The 20,681-nt window shown below is 44.3% G+C and overlaps 1 protein-coding gene across 1 annotated transcript in view; it reads left to right on the top strand.

Annotated features, from left to right (window-relative positions):
* Positions 1-20,681, top strand: part of LOC139404558 (exocyst complex component 4-like) — a 129,253-nt gene that overhangs the window by 100,877 nt on the left and 7,695 nt on the right. Inside the window, exon 7 of the mRNA XM_071147258.1 lies at positions 15,636-15,777. Coding sequence (XP_071003359.1) covers positions 15,636-15,777 — 142 coding nt within the window. The remainder of the gene's footprint in view (positions 1-15,635; positions 15,778-20,681) is intronic.

Genomic DNA, 20,681 nt, shown 5'->3' with positions numbered 1-20,681 from the left:
CAGAGGTAGATAGTACCCTAGTACCCTACTCCCTACATCAGAGGTAGATAGTACCCTACTCCCTACATCAGAGGTAGATAGTACCCTACTCCCTACATCAGGGGTAGATAGTACCCTACTCCCTACATCAGAGGTAGATAGTACCCTACTCCCTACATCAGAGGTAGATAGTACCCTACTCCCTACATCAGGGGTAGATAGTACCCTAGTACCCTACTCCCTACATCAGGGGTAGATAGTACCCTACTCCCTACATCAGGGGTAGATAGTACCCTACTCCCTACATCAGGGGTAGATAGTACCCTAGTACCCTACTCCCTACATCAGAGGTAGATAGTACCCTACTCCCTACATCAGAGGTAGATAGTACCCTACTCCCTACATCAGGGGTAGATAGTACCCTACTCCCTACATCAGAGGTAGATAGTACCCTACTCCCTACATCAGGGGTAGATAGTACCCTAGTACCCTACTCCCTACATCAGGGGTAGATAGTACCCTACTCCCTACATCAGGGGTAGATAGTACCCTACTCCCTACATCAGAGGTAGATAGTACCCTACTCCCTACATCAGAGGTAGATAGTACCCTACTCCCTACATCAGGGGTAGATAGTACCCTACTCCCTACATCAGGGGTAGATAGTACCCTACTCCCTACATCAGGGGTAGATAGTACCCTAGTACCCTACTCCCTACATCAGGGGTAGATAGTACCCTACTCCCTACATCAGGGGTAGATAGTACCCTAGTACCCTACTCCCTACATCAGGGGTAGATAGTACCCTACTCCTTACATCAGGGGTAGATAGTACCCTACTCCCTACATCAGAGGTAGATAGTACCCTACTCCCTACATCAGAGGTAGATAGTACCCTACTCCCTACATCAGAGGTAGATAGTACCCTACTCCTTACATCAGGGGTAGATAGTACCCTACTCCCTACATCAGGGGTAGATAGTACCCTAGTACCCTACTCCCTACATCAGGGGTAGATAGTACCCTAGTACCCTACTCCCTACATCAGGGGTGGATAGTACCCTACTCCCTACATCAGAGGTAGATAGTACCCTACTCCCTACATCAGGGGTAGATAGTACCCTACTCCCTACATCAGAGGTAGATAGTACCCTACTCCCTACATCAGAGGTAGATAGTACCCTACTCCCTACATTAGGGGTAGATAGTACCCTACTCCCTACATTAGGGGTAGATAGTACCCTACTCCCTACATCAGGGGTAGATAGTACCCTACTCCCTACATCAGGGGTAGATAGTACCCTACTCCCTACATCAGGGGAAGTCAACCCTGGTCCTGGAGAACTGCAGACAGTTCATGTTCTTGATTTAACCGGCCTGGAAGAGCAGGTGTGTATAATTTAGGCAATCACTGAACCGATCAATTATCTCAGTGTTTCAGGTATGAAGCCTAGTTGGAACATCCTGCTGTAGCTGTGACACTCCAGGAACAGGGTTGGCTACCCCGGCACCACATAGTGGGCTACTCTTGACCTGATCCCTATGGGCCCTGGTCAAAAGGAGTGCACTGTATAGGGAATGGGGTGCCGTTTAGGACACATCTAACTGTAGCTGTGCTGTGCTCCGCTGCTCTACTCTCTGTAATGAGGTACTATAGAACCATGCTGTCCTGGGGGAGAGGTGTTCTTTGACCGCATGTTCTTTTTGCAACATAGGCAGGATTTTGGAGTTAGGGGGGGATTTGCCTGTGAGGTAGAGACGGGGGGAGAGAGGATGAGGAGGGGGGATTTTTTATTTTTAACCTTGACCTGAGCAAGTGGTGGGCTGCTCCCTCTAGCAGTAGGAAGTATTAGCATAATCAGTGTTCTACTTTCTTTCTCCAACACACAATACAAGCCTGTACATCTCTAATGGTTCCCTTGATACCTTGAATACGTTTACCTTTCTGTTTTACACATGCATGTCTAGTCTTTATCTCTCACATACTTCCAGGCTGTCTCTCAGGCATACATAAGAATAGACACATCCCATCTCTCTCATCATTCTCTTTCTTTCTTTCTTTATCTATCTCTCTCTCTCTCTCTCTCTCTCTGTCTCTGTCTCTCTCTGTCTCTCTCTACCTTCATCCCACACTCCTTCCATCCTTCTCTCTCTCTCTCCCCTCCTTCCATCCATCTCCCCACTATTTCTCCTCTCCCCCCCCCCCCCCCCCCCCCCCCCACCTCTCTCTCTCTATCCTAGTGCAGATGTCTGTCCCGATCCACACACAGAATAATTAACACCAGTCCCTATGCATCATTCATGACTTCACTCCCACCCCTCCAGGATAGACCCTCCCTCTCTTCTTCTTCTTTCTCTTCCTCTCTGCTGGAGGTCTGGAAAGAGCAGACTGATGAGTCAATGGAAAGTTCTGCACCACATTGAACTTGTTCAGACAGGAGGCATCAACTCATAGTTGTTTCTTTCATGTTCTCTCTCTTTGTTCTCTGTTAGCTTTCCTGTCATTGACCAGCCAGAGCAATAGAGTATTTATCCTGTGTGTCTGCGTGTGTGTGTGCCATTGATCTGCCCCCCGTCTCTCCCTTAATGTGTGCCACCCTCATCTCCTGCAGATGGCAAGGAACAGACGCCTCCCTTAGATGGGATTGGAAAATAATTGGATAAGCACTACACACTATACAGTACACACACTACACACTCACACAAACACGCATAAACAAAAACACACATATATTTACAAAGACCCCACATACTAGGAGAGAGAGACCGGCGGAGGCAGAGAGAGAGACACGCAGAGAGCGAGGCACGCAGAGAGCGAGGCACGCAGAGAGCGAGGCACGCAGAGAGAGACCCTGAATCCAAAGAGATTAGAGAGGGAAAGTTGACATAGATGGGAGGTATGGAAGGCTGTCAGTCAGAAGGAGCCCAAGTTCCTCTGTTCATGCCTCTAAATTGGTGGCCCCATGCCGTGGAGTCTTGATCGCATCATCAAAGTTTGACAGGCTGAGAGGCGTACTGTGTTCCCCTGGTGAGACCTCCTGCTGTTAGGTCTTCCTCCCCAGAGCTGCCAAAGACATGATGTGAAATGCACTGGAGGAAACACACAATGCAGTTACTTTAACACTAACACACATAGGTGTTTACACACAACACACACACACACACAGGTGTTTACACACAACACACACACAGGCATTTACACACAACATACACAAGCCATGGCACATAAACAAGCTATCACAGTCTCACATCAGAATTAGATGTTGTTTGCAAAGTTCTACACCTGAAATGTGAAAATATTTAGGGTTAAGTTTAGGCATCAACTCCGGATTCTGAAGGTTAGACATGAACTCTGAATGGTTAAGGTAAGGGTTAAGGTTTGGGTTAGGCTGAAACAAAAAATATCAACAACTACTTTCTATCGCTGGATTCAAACATGCAACCTTTGGTCTGTTTGGAACCTTTGGTCTGTTTGGAACCTTTGGTCTGTTTGGAACCTTTGGTGTGTTTGGAACCTTTGGTCTGTTTGGAACCTTTGGTCTGTTTGGAACCTTTGGTGTGTTTGGAACCTTTGGTGTGTTTGGAACCTTTGGTCTGTTTGGAACCTTTGGTCTGTTTGGAACCTTTGGTCTGTTTGGAACCTTTGGTGTGTTTGGAACCTTTGGTCTGTTTGGAACCTTTGGTGTGTTTGGAACCTTTGGTCTGTTTGGAACCTTTGGTCTGTTTGGAACCTTTGGTGTGTTTGGAACCTTTGGTCTGTTTGGAACCTTTGGTCTGTTTGGAACCTTTGGTCTACTTGGAACCAGAGGCAGATGCTTACCGCCATCCCCGTCCACAATACCCTAGCAAAACCAAAACCTACTTGAAGGTAACGACGCTCACTGTTGCCCCTAGTGGCTGGTCACATCATCTCTCGACATCCTCAGACAAGGATGGATGTTGAATAATGACTTGTGTCATAAGTGACCTGCCTGGGCACACAGCTCGCACCCGTTGTCTGTGAACTCTTTGTTGTAGAAACAATAAAAAAGCCCTTGTTTTGGTAAAAATAAAATATGATGGGGCTGTAGAAATGTAACATTCTCATATTCATAGACAGAGCTACGGATGCAAGGGCTGACCATCCATGATATCAACATGGTAGTTTTACCCTATGTTATGAGGCTGTACTGTAATTATTTACATTGACTTTGTTTACAAATATTGGAGTAAAACAAGCTTATATTTTGGGTTCTAATGGAGTGTGACAGTTGAACTAAGGTCATGAGGCATTTATAAGTTTTATTCTTCAAGAATCAATGCCTACATATCATTTATTTTATAATCCAAAAATGGATGTAGCAACTGCTGATTGCCCCTTTAAAGAGCCTGTGTGATGTGTTTGTTTAGTTACCATTCATGTGCTCGTGGGAAACATCCCAGTTGGAACAATTCTTCAACCAATTACATTTTAGCTAGCTATATGAGCTAGCTAAAGTTTATAATAATAAAGTTAGCTAGGTTGCAAACATGGACAATATAGTCAAACTAGCTACGTATCAACAATGATACATATCAAGTGTGTTGATATGTAGCATTGTCATTTTCTCAGACTTTCCGACTTGTAATTACAACTTGGAGGGCCGTTTAAGTGGAAGTCTCGTATTTCCGATAACTCAGACACCACATGAACAGACTATTTGTCCCACCTCCTGGTTAAAAGGTGGCATAGTGTTGGCTACTGTATTTTTCTATTGATGGTTAAATCAGCCACGTGATTCTGAGGTAAAAGGATGTGTGTTGTCATGCCGTATACCGCGGTATATGGTATCAACGTTAGATCGTCCAAGCCTAGTTGATACCACCTGAGGACGGAGAGAGAATAGGATGTTGACATCACCTGGCAGACAAGAGGTTTACAGGTGAGGCCGGATAGTGACTGAGACAAGTATTGTACATGAAAGTTAGTTACTCTAGTCAAAGTTTGCTCTCTTTTTGTCATCATTCTTTTCTGTAGACTCTAACTTCAATTGGTCTGCTCTTCAGACAAACAGATTTAAAAGGCTGACCTGCAAAGAAGCAGCTTATGTCCTCCACATTGGTGTTGTTGGTGATTCTCTTCCTTCTAGTTACAGCTTATGTCCTTCACATTGGTGTTGTTGGTGATTATCTTCCTTCTAGTTACAGCTTATGTCCTTCACATTGGTGTTGTTGGTGATTCTCTTCCTTCTAGTTACAGCTTATGTCCTTCACATTGGTGTTGTTGGTGATTCTCTTCCTTCTAGTTACGGTGGGTGTCTGACAGTATGTAGTTCCTTCTTCCTCAGGTGGGGTGTCTGACAGTATGTAGTTCCTTCTTCCTCAGGTGGGGTGTCTGACAGTATGTAGTTCCTTCTTCCTCAGGTGGGGTGTCTGACAGTATGTAGTTCCTTCTAGTTACAGTGGGGTGTCTGACAGTATGTAGTTCCTTCTTCCTCAGGTGGGGTGTCTGACAGTATGTAGTTCCTTCTTCCTCAGGTGGGGTGTCTGACAGTATGTAGTTCCTTCTTCCTCAGGTGGGGTGTCTGACAGTATGTAGTTCCTTCTAGTTACAGTGGGGTGTCTGACAGTATGTAGTTCCTTCTTCCTCAGGTGGGGTGTCTGACAGTATGTAGTTCCTTCTTCCTCAGGTGGGGTGTCTGCCAGTATGTAGTTCCTTCTTCCTCAGGTGGGGTGTCTGACAGTATGTAGTTCCTTCTAGTTACGGTGGGTGTCTGACAGTATGTAGTTCCTTCTAGTTACGGTGGGTGTCTGACAGTATGTAGTTCCTTCTTCCTCAGGTGGGGTGTCTGACAGTATGTAGTTCCTTCTAGTTATGGTGGAGTGTCTGACAGTATGTAGTTCCTTCTTCCTCAGGTGGGGTGTCTGACAGTATGTAGTTCCTTCTTCCTCAGGTGGGGTGTCTGACAGTATGTAGTTCCTTCTAGTTACAGTGGGGTATCTGACAGTATGTAGTTCCTTCTTCCTCAGGTGGGGTGTCTGACAGTATGTAGTTCCTTCTTCCTCAGGTGGGGTGTCTGACAGTATGTAGTTCCTTCTTCCTCATGTGGGGTGTCTGCCAGTATGTAGTTCCTTCTTCCTCAGGTGGGGTGTCTGACAGTATGTAGTTCCTTCTTCCTCAGGTGGGGTTTCTGACAGTATGTAGTTCCTTCTAGTTACAGTGGGGTGTCTGACAGTATGTAGTTCCTTCTAGTTACGGTGGGTGTCTGACAGTATGTAGTTCCTTCTTCCTCGGGTGGGGTGTCTGACAGTATGTAGTTCCCTCTTCCTCAATCACTGACTGTTAATACTATTTATTGTAGAAATCTTTTATCTGATTAACCATTAAGTAAAATACTTGTCCCTCTCCTGGCTTTCCTTGCTCTATATTCTGGCCATCTGTTTCCTGCTAGAACCCTTTTGCAGTAGCATGAGTTATATGATTGTGATAACTATTTATTGCCTTACCTCCCTTATCCTACCTCATTTGCACATACTGTATATATACTTTTTCTACTGTATTATTGACTGTATGTTCTGTTTATTCCATGTGTAACTCTGTGTTGTTGTATGTGTCGAACTGCTTTGCTTTATCTTGGCCAGGTCGCAGTTGTAAATGAGAACTGGTTCTCAACTAGCCTACCTGGTTAAATAAAGGTGTTCTCAACTAGCCTACCTGGTTAAATTAAGGTGGAAAAAATGAAATATATATATCTACATAGTCTATGGCAGGCCTGGGCAATTATTTTCCATGTTTGGCCACATTAGAATATATTTTTGCCATCGCGGGCCAGAATCATATATCATGTGTATGACTGTGTTGACAGATATATCTACTGTAAATCACATCCAGATATGCTACTTATTTTACTTTTTTAACATGCACAGAAATAAACCACATCCATGTTCTCCTTTTGGTAGGTAATTTCATTATTAAACATGCAATGAACTACATGGAGGGAAAGTACACTGTGCATTGACTAGAGCTGTGAAGTCAGGTATCGTCTCTGACATCGCTATGCACTGGATTGCTGAGAGGTGAGAGTCAGTAAGAGGTGATCTGTGTCTTGACTTGTTGTATTTCATAATGGAAAATGTCTGTTCACATACAAAGGTTGACCCAAACAGTACACACATCCTCTGAGCAGGACTCCTAATCATTGGAAAGTTTTGTTCATCAAGAGATGAATAGAACCTCCTCAGTGACATTGTTTTGAATAGTTCTCCAATCACTGCATCAGACTGAAGATCGATAAGCTCAAGTTGCAGGTCAGTGGTAGCGTTTTGACCCAAGTCGCGGGCCACATACGCCCCCCGGGCCGGCCTTTGCCCAGGCCTGGTCTATGGTGTGGTCTAATAAACATATGATTATATTTTGAGCTGTGTACTCAAGAGCTTCTCGGTTTTCAAATCAAATGTTATTTGTCACATGCTTTGTAAACAACGTGTAGACTAACAGTGACATATTTACTTACTTATTTCCCAACAATGCAGAGAGAAAAAGAGAAAATCAATTATAACAACTCAATAAATACACGATAACTTGGCTATATACACGGGGTACCAGTACAGAGTCAATGATAAGTTGGCTATATACACGGGCTACCAGTACTGAGTCAATGATAACTTGGCTATATACACGGGGTACCAGTACTGAGTCAATGATAACTTGGCTATATATGCAGGGTACCAGTACTGAGTCAATGATAACTTGACTATATACATGTGGTACCAGTACAGAGTCAATGATAACTTGGGTATATACGCAGGGTACCAGTACTGAGTCAATGATAACTTGGGTATATACGCAGGGTACCAGTACTGAGTCAATGATAACTTGGGTATATACGCAGGGTACCAGTACAGAGTCAATGATAACTTGGGTATATACGCAGGGTACCAGTACTGAGTCAATGATAACTTGGGTATATACGCAGGGTACCAGTACTGAGTCAATGATAAGTTGGCTATATACACAGGGTACCAGTACAGAGTCGATGTGAAGTGGTTCGAGGTAGTTGAGGTAGATAAAGTTGAAGTCGGAAGTTTACATACACCTTAGCCAAATACATTTAAACTCAGTTTTTCACAATTCCTGACATTTAATCCCAGTAAACATTCCCTGTTTTAGGTCAGCACTTTATTTTAAGAATGTGAAATGTGTCCCTAAGCTCAAATTATATTCATTAATAACTTTAGTGAAGTGGGCAACATAGCCAAAACATTTGTGATTTACAGCACCCTACTAGCGTGGAGGGACTGTAGGAAATACCTGCCAAATATGTTCTCTATGTTGCCTATAGTAGGCAACTCAGACTTGCCAAATGCCCTGAGTGATGCCAATATTAATCTTTGGCATGCTCTAGGAATCAGGACCTTTTCAGACCTATTTCATCAGAAAACCACTATACTGAAATCCTTTCAAGAGCTCTGCAGTGAATTCAATGTGCCAAGATCCCATTTTTTAAAAATATCTTCAAATTAGACACGTTATTTCCTCATTTACCTCCAAGAGGAGGTTTAGAGCTCAGCTGAATGAAGTTGAAACCCTTCTTGTCACAGCACAATCCATTAAAGGCTAAATCTCCTACATCTATAGACTATAGAGAGATTGCCAGATTCTGGCACTCTATACATACTGCTGCACAGAAAATACTAGATGTACAGTTTGATATGACCCCGTGTATCTATCTTCTTAATGCCCAGCAGGACTTTGTTATTGATCCTGACAGAGAAAATGTGCTAATGACTATTACATACTTTGCTAAGAAATGTATTCTTCTATTGTGGGCCTCTAATACCTCTCCTACATTTAAAATGTGGATTGACCAGATTGTTGACTTTCTCCCTCTTGAAAAGCTCACTTATGAACTCCACAAGAGACAGCCCAAGTTTGATAGACTCTGGTCTCCACTACTCAACTATATTTCAAACTGGACAGAGTGAATGGGGTGATTAGGGAAATGAGCAGATACACATTGTGTAAGGTCCTGTAAAAACTAAAAACTAATTATTTGCTCGTCATCTCAGCTAAGGCTGGAAATAACTAATAAGAATATATATATTTTTAAATAATTATTCATTCTATTTTTATTTTATTTGTAAAATTGTTTATATTATTATTATTTTCTGTTTGTTGGTTGATTGAAAAACAAGAACTTAATAAAACTTTAAATTGAAAGAAAAGAAAGAATTAGAAATGTCAGAATAATAGTAGAGATAATGATTTATTTCAGCTCATCACATTCCCACATCCCCAAGTTTACATACGCTCAATTAGTATTTGGTAGCATTGCCTTTAAATTGTTTAACTTGGGTCAAACATTTCGGGTAGCCTTCCACAAGCTTCCCACAATAAGTTCATCCTGACAGATCTGGTGTAACTGAGTCAGGTTTGTAGGCCTCCTTGCTCACACACTTTTTCAATTCTGCCCACAAATGTTCTGTAAGATTGAGGTCAGGGCTTTGTGATGGCCACTCCAATACCTTGACTTTGTTGTCCTTAAGCCATTTTGCCACAACTTTGGAAGTATGCTTGGGGTCATTGTCCATTTGGAAGACCCATTTGCGACCAAGCTTTAACTTCCTGACAATATATCCACAGAATTTTCCACCTCATGAGGCCATCTATTTTGTGAAGTGCACCAGTCCCTCCTGCAGCAAAGCACCCCCACAACAAGATGCTGCCACCCCCGTGCTTCACGGTTGGGATGGTGTTCTTCGGCTTGCAAGGCTCCCCCTTTTTCTTCCAGACATAACAATGGTCATTATGGCCAGAGGACATTTTTTCAAAAAGTACGACCTTTGTCCTCATATGCAGTTGCAAACCGTAGTCTGGCTTTTTTATGCCGGTTTTGGAGCAGTGGCTTCTTCCTTGCTGAGTGGCCTTTCAGGTTATGTCGATATAGGACCCGTTTTACTGTGGATATAGATACTTTTGTGCCTGTTTCCTCCAGCATCTTCACATGGTCCTTTGCTGTTGTTCTGGGATTGATTTGCACTTTTCTCACCAAAGTACGTTCATCTCTAGGAGACAGAACGCGTCTCCTTCCTGAGCGGTATGAACGCTGCATGGTCCCATGGTTTTTATACTTGCGTACTATTGTTTGTACAGAGGAATGTGGTATCTTCAGGCATTTGGAAATTGCTCCCAAGGATGAACCAGATTTGTGGAGGTCTACAATTTTTTTTCTGAGGTCTGATTTCTTTTGATTTTCCCATGATGTCAATTAAAGAGGCACTGAGTTTGAAGGTAGGCCTTGAAATAAATCCACAGGAACACCCCCAATTGACTCAAATTATGTCAATTAGCCTATCAGAAGCTTCTAAAGCCATGACTTCATTTTCTGGAATTTTCCAAGCTGTTTAAAGGCACAGTCAACTTAGTTTATGTAAACTTCTGACCCACTGGAATTTTGATACAGTGAATTATAAGTGAAATAATCTGTCTGTAAACAATTGTTGGAAAAATTACTTGTGTCATGCACAAAGTAGATGTCCTAACCGACTTGTCAAAACTGTAATTTGTTAACAGGAAATTTGTGGAGTGGTTGAAAACCTAGTTTAAATGTCTCCAACCTAAGTGTATGTAAACTTCCAACTTCAACTGCATGTACACACAGGTAGGGATAAAGTGACTAGGCAACAGGAAAGATAATAAACAGTAACAGCAGCGTATGTGAGGAGTCAATAGAGTTAGTGCCAAAAGGGTCAGTGCAGATTTGGTTAAATATTTTTATGCCTTTTGGGGTGGATGCTGTTCAGCGTCCTGTTGGTTCCAGACTTGGTATCTCTTGTTGTGCGGTAACAGAGAGAACAGTCTATGACTTGGGTGGCTGGAGTCTTTGACCATTTTTTAGGGCCTTCCTCTGACACCGCCTGGTATAGAGGTCCAGAATGGCAGTGATGTACTGGGCCATACGCACTATCCTCTGTAGCTCTTTGCGGTCGGATGTCAAGCAGTTGTCATACCAGGTGGTGATGCAGCCAGTCAAGATGCTCTCAAGGGTGCAGCTGTAGAACCTTTTGAGGATCTGTGGGCCCATGCCAAATCTTGGTACACTTAAAACCAGAACAATTTATAAATAGTTCACCACGCTTGTTTGCTTTGAATTTCTTCTGTGTAATGTCTTCATGAACACACTCTAGAATTGTAAAGTGTTATTCACCTGTCCCCATGGGATAACCTTTTGAAGAATCCTTTTTGGTTCCAGGTAGAACCCTTTTGGTTTCCATGTAGAACCCTTTTCACAGAGAGTTCTACCTGGAACCCAAAAGTGTTCTTTAAATGGTTATCCTATGGGGACAGCCAAAATACCCTTTTGGAACCCTTTTTTCTAAGAGTGCAGTAATGCAATATTATAATTATTTAGGGAACATAATGCAACAGACTTGTGCATTGTGATTGAATTTGTGCTTTAGGGTTATATCGTCTCGAGACAATTAATCTTTACTTTTGTAAAAGTCAAGTAACTGAATTTTCTTTCGTGCAACGCAACCATGTTCTTTTGTTTTGTTCTTTGTGGAAAGACGAAAGGAAATGATGGTGTGTGTTCCATGATTAATTGTCTGAGTCAGGAGATCAGCATTCAGACTCATCTCTAACCATGATACTGCAGTATTTCCAGGTTTCTGAACACTTGGACCAAAATAGAGTCTTGTTTTTGCAGGCTGATATCTAAGACGAGGATTGCAGAGCCGTTCCACAAGTACCTTTTGCATCACTTTCATACTATTGGTTTAAATTGTGCACCAATATTGAATTTTAAAAGCTTGTTATGTTATATGATCTTATCCTTAATCTCGGGAGGAAGCTGAGAGAACAGAAGTGGTGTTGTTGGTGAGTTTGGTTCAACCTAGGTGTGATCAAGGTGTGCTTCTCTCCTATTTCTATTGGCTTTCATCCCCAGACAAACACATCTGGTCTATTTGCAGTTTCCATTAGCACGTGTTGTTGGGGTGAGTCGGTTGTGTTATTATCATCAAGATCATGTTAATGTGTTGGATATGTTTACGTTATTGAACTGGATCTTAGTTAGAGTTGGATCAAAGCACTGTTGCTACACAGCCCTCAAACTCACCTCTGGACCTCCAAGACAGTTCTGCCTCATTGTTCCACTGTCCCCTGTAACCAGGGACTGATTTAGACCTGGGACACCAGGTGTGTGCAATTAGTTATTAGGTAGAACAGAAAAGCAGCAGGCTCCAGACCTCAGGGTCAGAGTGGAGTTACCCCTGATCTACAGTATATAGCTCTGAATGATCTGTTTTCCTTCACAAACTGTTGAAGTCCCTGTATAACATATAACCTCTTTTTGAAGAGAATGAAAGGCTGCCTTGCTCGGTGTTTACACTGGACTACCTGTTCAATGAGTCTTCACCTACAATGATGCAGACCATCAGATGCTTTTTTTAAGAGTTCAAATTCATCTCTCTCATAGGTAGAGAAATCTGTTGTTTTGGCTGTGCAGCCCCCTGTTCATTCCTGCCCTGCAGTCAGCGCTCCAGAGCTTTGCACATAGCAGTTACTTTTCATTAGCATTTCTATATTAGTCTCTTCTCCTCCAAGCATTGTCCTCAGTGTCCATCCAGCACCTTTATCTCTCTCAATAACCTCCACACACACACACACACACACACACACACACACACACAGCTGGTGCCCACACACCCCTGTCTTAATAGAAAGAGCAATCTCCATGTCCATCTCTCTTTCTCTCTCTCTCACACACACACACACACACACACACACACACACACACTGCTTGTGAGCAGTGTTTGCTCAGTTGATTGGAGGACTGTGTCACTCAGCCTCCCTGTGTTTGTCTAAGCCAATGGGGTCTCAGCTTATCTTCAGCCACTTAGTTTGGCTTTAATGGGGACAAGGCAGGATACTGGGGACATGGAGATGAGGCAGGGTACTGGGGACATGGAGACGAGGCAGGGTACTGGGGACATGGAGACGAGGCAGGGTACTGGGGACATGGAGACGAGGCAGGGTACTGGGAACATGGAGACGAGGCATGGTACTGGGAACATGGAGACGAGGCAGGGTACTGGGGACATGGAGACGAGGCAGGGTACTGGGGACATGGAGACGAGGCAGGGTACTGGGGATATGGAGACGAGGCAGGGTACTGGGAACATGGAGACGAGGCAGGGTACCAAGGACATGAGATGAGGCAAGATACTGAGTTAATGGGGACGAGGCAGGGTACTGGAGACATGGAGACGAGGCAGGGTACTGGGAACATGGAGACGAGGCAGGGTACCAAGGACATGAGATGAGGCAAGATACTGAGTTAATGGGGACGAGGCAGGGTACTGGAGACATGGAGACGAGGCAGGGTACTGGGGACATGGAGACGAGGCAGGGTACTGGGGACATCTCATGTGATGTGACTCCTAAATAAGTCAACATGTGACTTTGTCAGAATGTGCATAACGTAGATACAGAGCTTTGAGTATTTCTATGATTTAGAGTATTTAGTTCCTGTTTCTAGTTTTTTAAGAATCAAATCAGAGTTTAAAACTTGTATAGTCTTGAATCTGTAGGAAATATCTCCTGTCAACATGGGATATTGGCCTGCGTTGCTCAGCTGCAGTTTCAACTACTTCCTTCCTCACTCTGTCAGTGTGTGTTTGGGTCTTTGAGTGGGCTTGCCGTCCTGCCTGCGTACGTGCTCTCGTCCGTACGACCTTCACAAGGGCTGAGGGAGTAACTGGGGAGCTGGACCTGACTAGAGCCAATCGATCGCTAGCCCTCACCACCCCTCTTCCACTCAGCAGTCTCTCTCCCAACACACACCACAGTCCCCACCGCCTCATTGCCCAAATAGACTCACATATGAGTGACAGGGCCAATTTCTCTCTCCTTCCACTCCCCTCTAATTCATAGCCATTGATTTACACCTGGTGGTCTGAATGCTCTTTATACACACACACACACACACACACACACACACACACACACACACACACACACACACACACACACACACACACACACACACACACACACACGCACACACACACACACACACACAGCTCCTTTGTATGGATCACAATGCAGACACAGACTTGGTGTCTCAGCACATGGATTGAAGGACTGAAGGGACTTTCTGAAGGACTGTAGAAGGTCTTCAGATGTGTAGCACAGTGTTCCAAACCTCTCCTTGAGTTTTCACTGCTGTTCCTCCTATTTGATGTATTCCAGTCCAATCTCACCTGATTCAACTGATCAATCCCTTCATTAGTTGAATTAAGTGTGTTAGTTCTGGATTACATCAACTCATTGTGTCTGGTTCTCTTTGGTTCTCCTTCGTCGTAGTTCTCCCTGGTTCTCTTTAGTTCTCTTTCATCTTAGTTCTTCCTGGTTCTCTTTAGTTCTCCTTCGTCCTAGTTCTCCCTGGTTCTCTTTAATTCTCTTTCGTCTTAGTTCTCCCTGGTTCTCTTTAGTTCTCCTTCGTCCTAGTTCTCCCTGGTTCTCTTTCGTCTTAGTTCTTCCTGGTTCTCTTTAGTTCTCCCTCGTCCTAGTTCTCCCTGGTTCCCTTTGGTTCTCTTTCGTCTTAGTTCTCCCTGGTTCTCTTTAGTTCTCCTTCGTCCTAGTTCTCTCTGGTTCTCTTTAGTTCTCCTTCGTCCTAGTTCTCCCTGGTTCTCTTTAGTTCTCTTTCGTCTTAGTCACCCTGGTTCTCTTTAGTTCTCTTTCGTCCTAGTTCTCCCTAGTTCTCTTTAGTTCTCCTTCGTCCTAGTTCTCCCTGGTTCTCTTTAGTTCTCTTTCGTCCTAGAGGTGTGGAATGGTCCTGGGTTCTCGAGAAGAGGTGTGAAATGGTCCTGGGTTCTCGGGGAGAGGTGTGGAATGTCCTGGGTTCTCAAGATGAGGTGTGGAATGGTCCTGGGTTCTCAAGATGAGGTGTGGAATGGTCCTGGGTTCTCAAGATGAGGTGTGAAATGGTCCTGGGTTCTCAAGATGAGGTGTGGAATGGTCCTGGGTTCTCAAGATGAGGTGTGGAATGGTCCTGGGTTCTCAAGATGAGGTGTGGAATGGTCCTGGGTTCTCAAGATGAGGTGTGGAATGGTCCTTGGTTCTCAAGATGAGGTGTGGAATGGTCCTGGGTTCTCAAGATGAGGTGTGGAATGGTCCTGGGTTCTCAAGATGAGGTGTGGAATGGTCCTGGGTTCTCAAGATGAGGTGTGGAATGGTCCTGGGTTCTCAAGATGAGGTGTGGAATGGTCCTGGGTTCTCAAGATGAGGTGTGGAATGGTCCTGGGTTCTCAAGATGAGGTGTGGAATGGTCCTTGGTTCTCAAGATGAGGTGTGGAATGGTCCTGGGTTCTCAAGATGAGGTGTGGAATGGTCCTGGGTTCTCAAGATGAGGTGTGGAATGGTCCTGGGTTCTCAAGATGAGGTGTGGAATGGTCCTGGGTTCTCAAGATGAGGTGTGGAATGGTCCTGGGTTCTCAAGATGAGGTGTGGAATGGTCCTGGGTTCTCAAGATGAGGTGTGGAATGGTCCTGGGTTCTCAAGATGAGGTGTGGAATGGTCCTGGGTACTCGAAGAGAGGTGTGGGAAACACTGCTGTGGTATTTTTTATATTTAGCTATAATGTGACGTGTGTGTGTGTGTGTGTGTGTGTGTGTGTGTGTGTGTGTGTGTTCAGGTGGATCTCCAGGCTCGGACCCCCAGGTGACCAATGAGAGCGTCCGCAGCAGGGACCAGATCCTCCAGACTCTGACTGACCTGTCCAGGGCCTTCCAGGACATCGCTGACCGCTGTCTGCTGGTCCTCCACCTGGAGGTCAGGTACGTACGGACATGGACTCTCCAGGATAAACACCCAGCCTGGGTCATGTTCATAATGACCTTTTCCTATTGGTCATGTTCATAATGACCTTTTCCTATTGGTCATGTTCATAATGACCTTTTCCTATTGGTCATGTTCATAATGACCTTTTCCTATTGGTCATGTTCACAATGACCTTTTCCTATGGGTCATGTTCATAATGACCTTTTCCTATTGGTCATGTTCACAATGACCTTTTCCTATTGGTCATGTTCACAATGACCTTTTCCTATTGGTCATGTTCACAATGACCTTTTCCTATTGGTCATGTTCACAATGACCTTTTCCCATTGGTCATGTTCATAATGACCTTTTCCTATTGGTCATGTTCACAATGACCTTTTCCTATTGGTCATGTTCACAATGACCTTTTCCTATTGGTCATGTTCACAATGACCTTTTCCTATTGGTCATGTTCATAATGACCTTTTCCTATTGGTCATGTTCACAATGACCTTTTCCTATTGGTCATGTTCACAATGACCTTTTCCTATTGGTCATGTTCACAATGACCTTTTCCTATTGGTCATGTTCACAATGACCTTTTCCTATTGGTCATGTTCACAATGACCTTTTCCTATTGGTCATGTTCACAATGACCTTTCCCTATTGGTCATGTTCACAATGACCTTTTCCTATTGGTCATGTTCACAATGACCTTTTCCTATTGGTCATGTTCACAATGACCTTTCCCTATTGGTCATGTTCACAATGACCTTTTCCTATTGGTCATGTTCACAATGACCTTTTCCTATTGGTCATGTTCACAATGACCTTTTCCTATTGGTCATGTTCACAATGACCTTTTCCTATTGGTCATGTTCACAATGACCTTTTCCTATTGGTCATGTTCACAATGACCTTTTCCCATTGGTCATGTTCATAATGACCTTTTCCTATTGGTCATGTTCACAATGACCTTTTCCTATTGGTCATGTTCACAATGACCTTTTCCTATTGGTCATGTTCACAATGACCTTTTCCTATTGGTCATGTTCATAATGACCTTTTCCTATTGGTCATGTTCACAATGACCTTTTCCTATTGGTCATGTTCACAATGACCTTTTCCTATTGGTCATGTTCACAATGACCTTTTCCTATTGGTCATGTTCACAATGACCTTTTCCTATTGGTCATGTTCACAATGACCTTTCCCTATTGGTCATGTTCACAATGACCTTTTCCTATTGGTCATGTTCACAATGACCTTTTCCTATTGGTCATGTTCACAATGACCTTTCCCTATTGGTCATGTTCACAATGACCTTTTCCTATTGGTCATGTTCACAATGACCTTTTCCTATTGGTCATGTTCACAATGACCTTTTCCTATTGGTCATGTTCACAATGACCTTTTCCTATTGGTCATGTTCACAATGACCTTTCCCTATTGGTCATGTTCACAATGACCTTTTCCTATTGGTCATGTTCACAATGACCTTTTCCTATTGGTCATGTTCACAATGACCTTTCCCTATTGGTCATGTTCACAATGACCTTTTCCTATTGGTCATGTTCACAATGACCTTTTCCTATTGGTCATGTTCACAATGACCTTTCCCTATTGGTCATGTTCACAATGACCTTTTCCTATTGGTCATGTTCACAATGACCTTTCCCTATTGGTCAAGTACAGATCATACTACCGCCCGCTACACTCTGTTTTCTTTTATTTAGTCCCTAGCGAACACAACCGTGATTTCTAGAATCTTCCTCTCAATGGTTTCACAGTGTTCTTCAGTCCTGGTCCTGAGTGGGGACAGACTGAGTTAGCAGGCTGATGTTCTGTCAGACTACCATGTTGACTGTCAGACCTTGAATAGTTCCACCTATGAATTTGAGAGCGGTTACATTCGTTCAGCCCCATCCTTCAACTTTATAGCTCACCAAGTGGCAGGACTATCGTTTTTAATTATATATGTATATGATTATTATTAGATAACATATTGAATTTAGGCTTTAGTACCATACCCCACATGAAGTGTCTGTCCTATATCTAGGAGATATAAGGAAGCTCAGGAAATATATATAATTTTTTTAAATACATATTTAACCCTTTTTATGGGGTAGGCACAACATCTGTTTCCTTCAGACTAGTTTGTGTGTAGCCCAAAATGTTCAGACACTACAAACAGAAGTTGGCAAATGGACGGTCCCGACTTCAGACGAGTCCCCTGACACTTGTGGAGACCACCATCGTGTTTGGGATGTCTCATGGTCTGACTAACACCACTCTAGCTCTGCCACCTTTCACTGCAGATGAGGAAGTGTGACAATGGTGGTGGATTGAGACTCATCCAATAAAATAAAACAGATATCTCTAGCTTAAACTGATGGATTGTGATGGGATAAAAAATAAAACTGAGATGACTTAGATTGGTGCACCGGTGTGTCAGTCAACTGGAGGGGGTTAAACAAGTGCAAGACAATCTAATAATACATTCAGACCAATGTCTCCCTGCAGATCCAGTGAGTTCACCCATTAACGTCTAAAACAAGTGATCCTCCAACCAGACCCAGAAATCAACCACCTCTCTCTCCATCAACAGCCCCCATCTCCTCCTTCCTCTCCAACCAGACCCAGAAAACAACCACCTCTCTCTTCATCAACAGCCCCCATCTCCTCCTTCCTCTCCAACCAGACCCAGAAAACAACCAACTCTCTCTCCATCAACAGCCCCCATCTCCTCCTTCCTCTCTTTATCCCTCCATCTCCTCCTTCCTCTCCAACCAGACCCAGAAAACAACCACCTCTCTCTCCATCAACAGCCCCCATCTCCTCCTTCCTCTCCAACCAGACCCAGAAAACAACCACCTCTCTCTCCATCAACAGCCCCCATCTCCTCCTTCCTCTCTTTATCACTCCATCACCTCCTTCCTCTCTTTATCCCTCCATCTCCTCCTTCCTCTCTTTATCCCTCCATCTCCTCCTTCTCTTTATCCCTCCATCTCCTCCTTCCTCTCTTTATCCCTCCATCTCCTCCTTCCTCTCTTTATCACTCCATCACCTCCTTCCTCTCTTTATCCCTCCATCACCTCCTTCCTCTCTTTATCCCTCCATCTCCTCCTTCCTCTCTTTATCCCTCATCACCTCCTTCCTCTCTTTATCCCTCCATCACCTCCTTCCTCTCTTTATCCCTCCATCTCCTCCTTCCTCTCTTTATCCCTCCATCTCCTCCTTCCTCTCCAACCAGACACAGAAAACAACCAACTCTCTCACTATCAACAGCCCCCATCTCCTCCTTCCTCTCTTTATCACTCCATCACCTCCTTCCTCTCTTTATCCCTCCATCTCCTCCTTCCTCTCTTTATCCCTCCATCTCCTCCTTCCTCTCTTTATCCCTCCATCACCTCCTTCCTCTCTTTATCCCTCCATCTCCTCCTTCCTCTCTTTATCCCTCCATCTCCTCCTTCTCTTTATCCCTCCATCTCCTCCTTCTCTTTATCCCTCCATCTCCTCCTTCCTCTCTTTATCCCTCCATCTCCTCCTTCCTCTCCAACCAGACCCAGAAAACAACCAACTCTCTCTCCATCAACAGCCCCCATCTCCTTCTTCCTCTCTTTATCCCTCCATCACCTCCTTCCTCTCTTTATCCCTCCATCTCCTCCTTCCTCTCTTTATCCCTCCATCTCCTCCTTCCTCTCTTTATCCCTCCATCACCTCCTTCCTCTCTTTATCCCTCCATATCCTTCCTCTCTTTATCCCTCCATCTCCTCCTTCCTCTCTTTATCCCTCCATCACCTCCTTCCTCTCTTTATCCCTCCATATCCTTCCTCTCTTTATCCCTCCATCACCTCCTTCCTCTCTTTATCCCTCCATCACCTCCTTCCTCTCTTTATCCCTCCATCTCCTCCTTCCTCTCTTTATCCCTCCATCTCCTCCTTCCTCTCTTTATCCCTCCATCACCTCCTTCCTCTCTTTATCCCTCCATCACCTCCTTCCTCTCTTTATCCCTCCATCTCCTCCTTCCTCTCTTTATCCTTCCATCTCCTCCTTCCTCTCTTTATCCCTCATCACCTCCTTCCTCTCTTTATCCCTCCATCTCCTCCTTCCTCTCTTTATCCCTCCATCTCCTCCTTCCTCTCTTTATCCCTCCATCTCCTCCTTCCTCTCTTTATCCCTCCATCTCCTCCTTCCTCTCTTTATCCCTCCATCTCCTCCTTCCTCTCTTTATCCCTCCATCTCCTCCTTCCTCTCTTTATCCCTCCATCACCTCCTTCCTCTCTTTATCCCTCCATCTCCTCCTTCCTCTTTTTATCCCTCCATCTCCTCCTTCCTCTCTTTATCCCTCCATCTCCTCCTTCCTCTCTTTATCCCTCCATCTCCTCCTTCCTCTTTTTATCCCTCCATCTCCTCCTTCCTCTCTTTATCCCTCCATCTCCTCCTTCCTCTCTTTATCCCTTCATCTCCTCCTTCCTCTCTTTATCCCTCCATCTCCTCCTTCCTCTCTTTATCCCTCCATCTCCTCCTTCCTCTCTTTATCCCTCCATCTCCTCCTTCCTCTCTTTATCCCTCCATCTCCTCCTTCCTCTCTTTATCCCTCCATCTCCTCCTTCCTCTCTTTATCCCTTCATCTCCTCCTTCCTCTCTTTATCCCTCCATCTCCTCCTTCCTCTCTTTATCCCTCCATCTCCTCCTTCCTCTCTTTATCCCTCCATCACCTCCTTCCTCTCTTTATCCCTCCATCACCTCCTTCCTCTCTTTATCCCTCCATCTCCTCCTTCCTCTCTTTATCCCTCCATCACCTCCTTCCTCTCTTTATCCCTCCATCCCCTCCTTCCTCTCTTTATCCCTCCATCTCCTCCTTCTCTTTATCCCTCCATCTCCTCCTTCTCTTTATCCCTCCATCTCCTCCTTCCTC

This window comes from Oncorhynchus clarkii, unplaced genomic scaffold, assembly GCF_045791955.1.
Source record: "Oncorhynchus clarkii lewisi isolate Uvic-CL-2024 unplaced genomic scaffold, UVic_Ocla_1.0 unplaced_contig_1793_pilon_pilon, whole genome shotgun sequence".
Classification (NCBI taxonomy): domain Eukaryota; kingdom Metazoa; phylum Chordata; class Actinopteri; order Salmoniformes; family Salmonidae; genus Oncorhynchus; species Oncorhynchus clarkii.
This window is presented reverse-complemented; position numbering and strand designations above follow the sequence as displayed.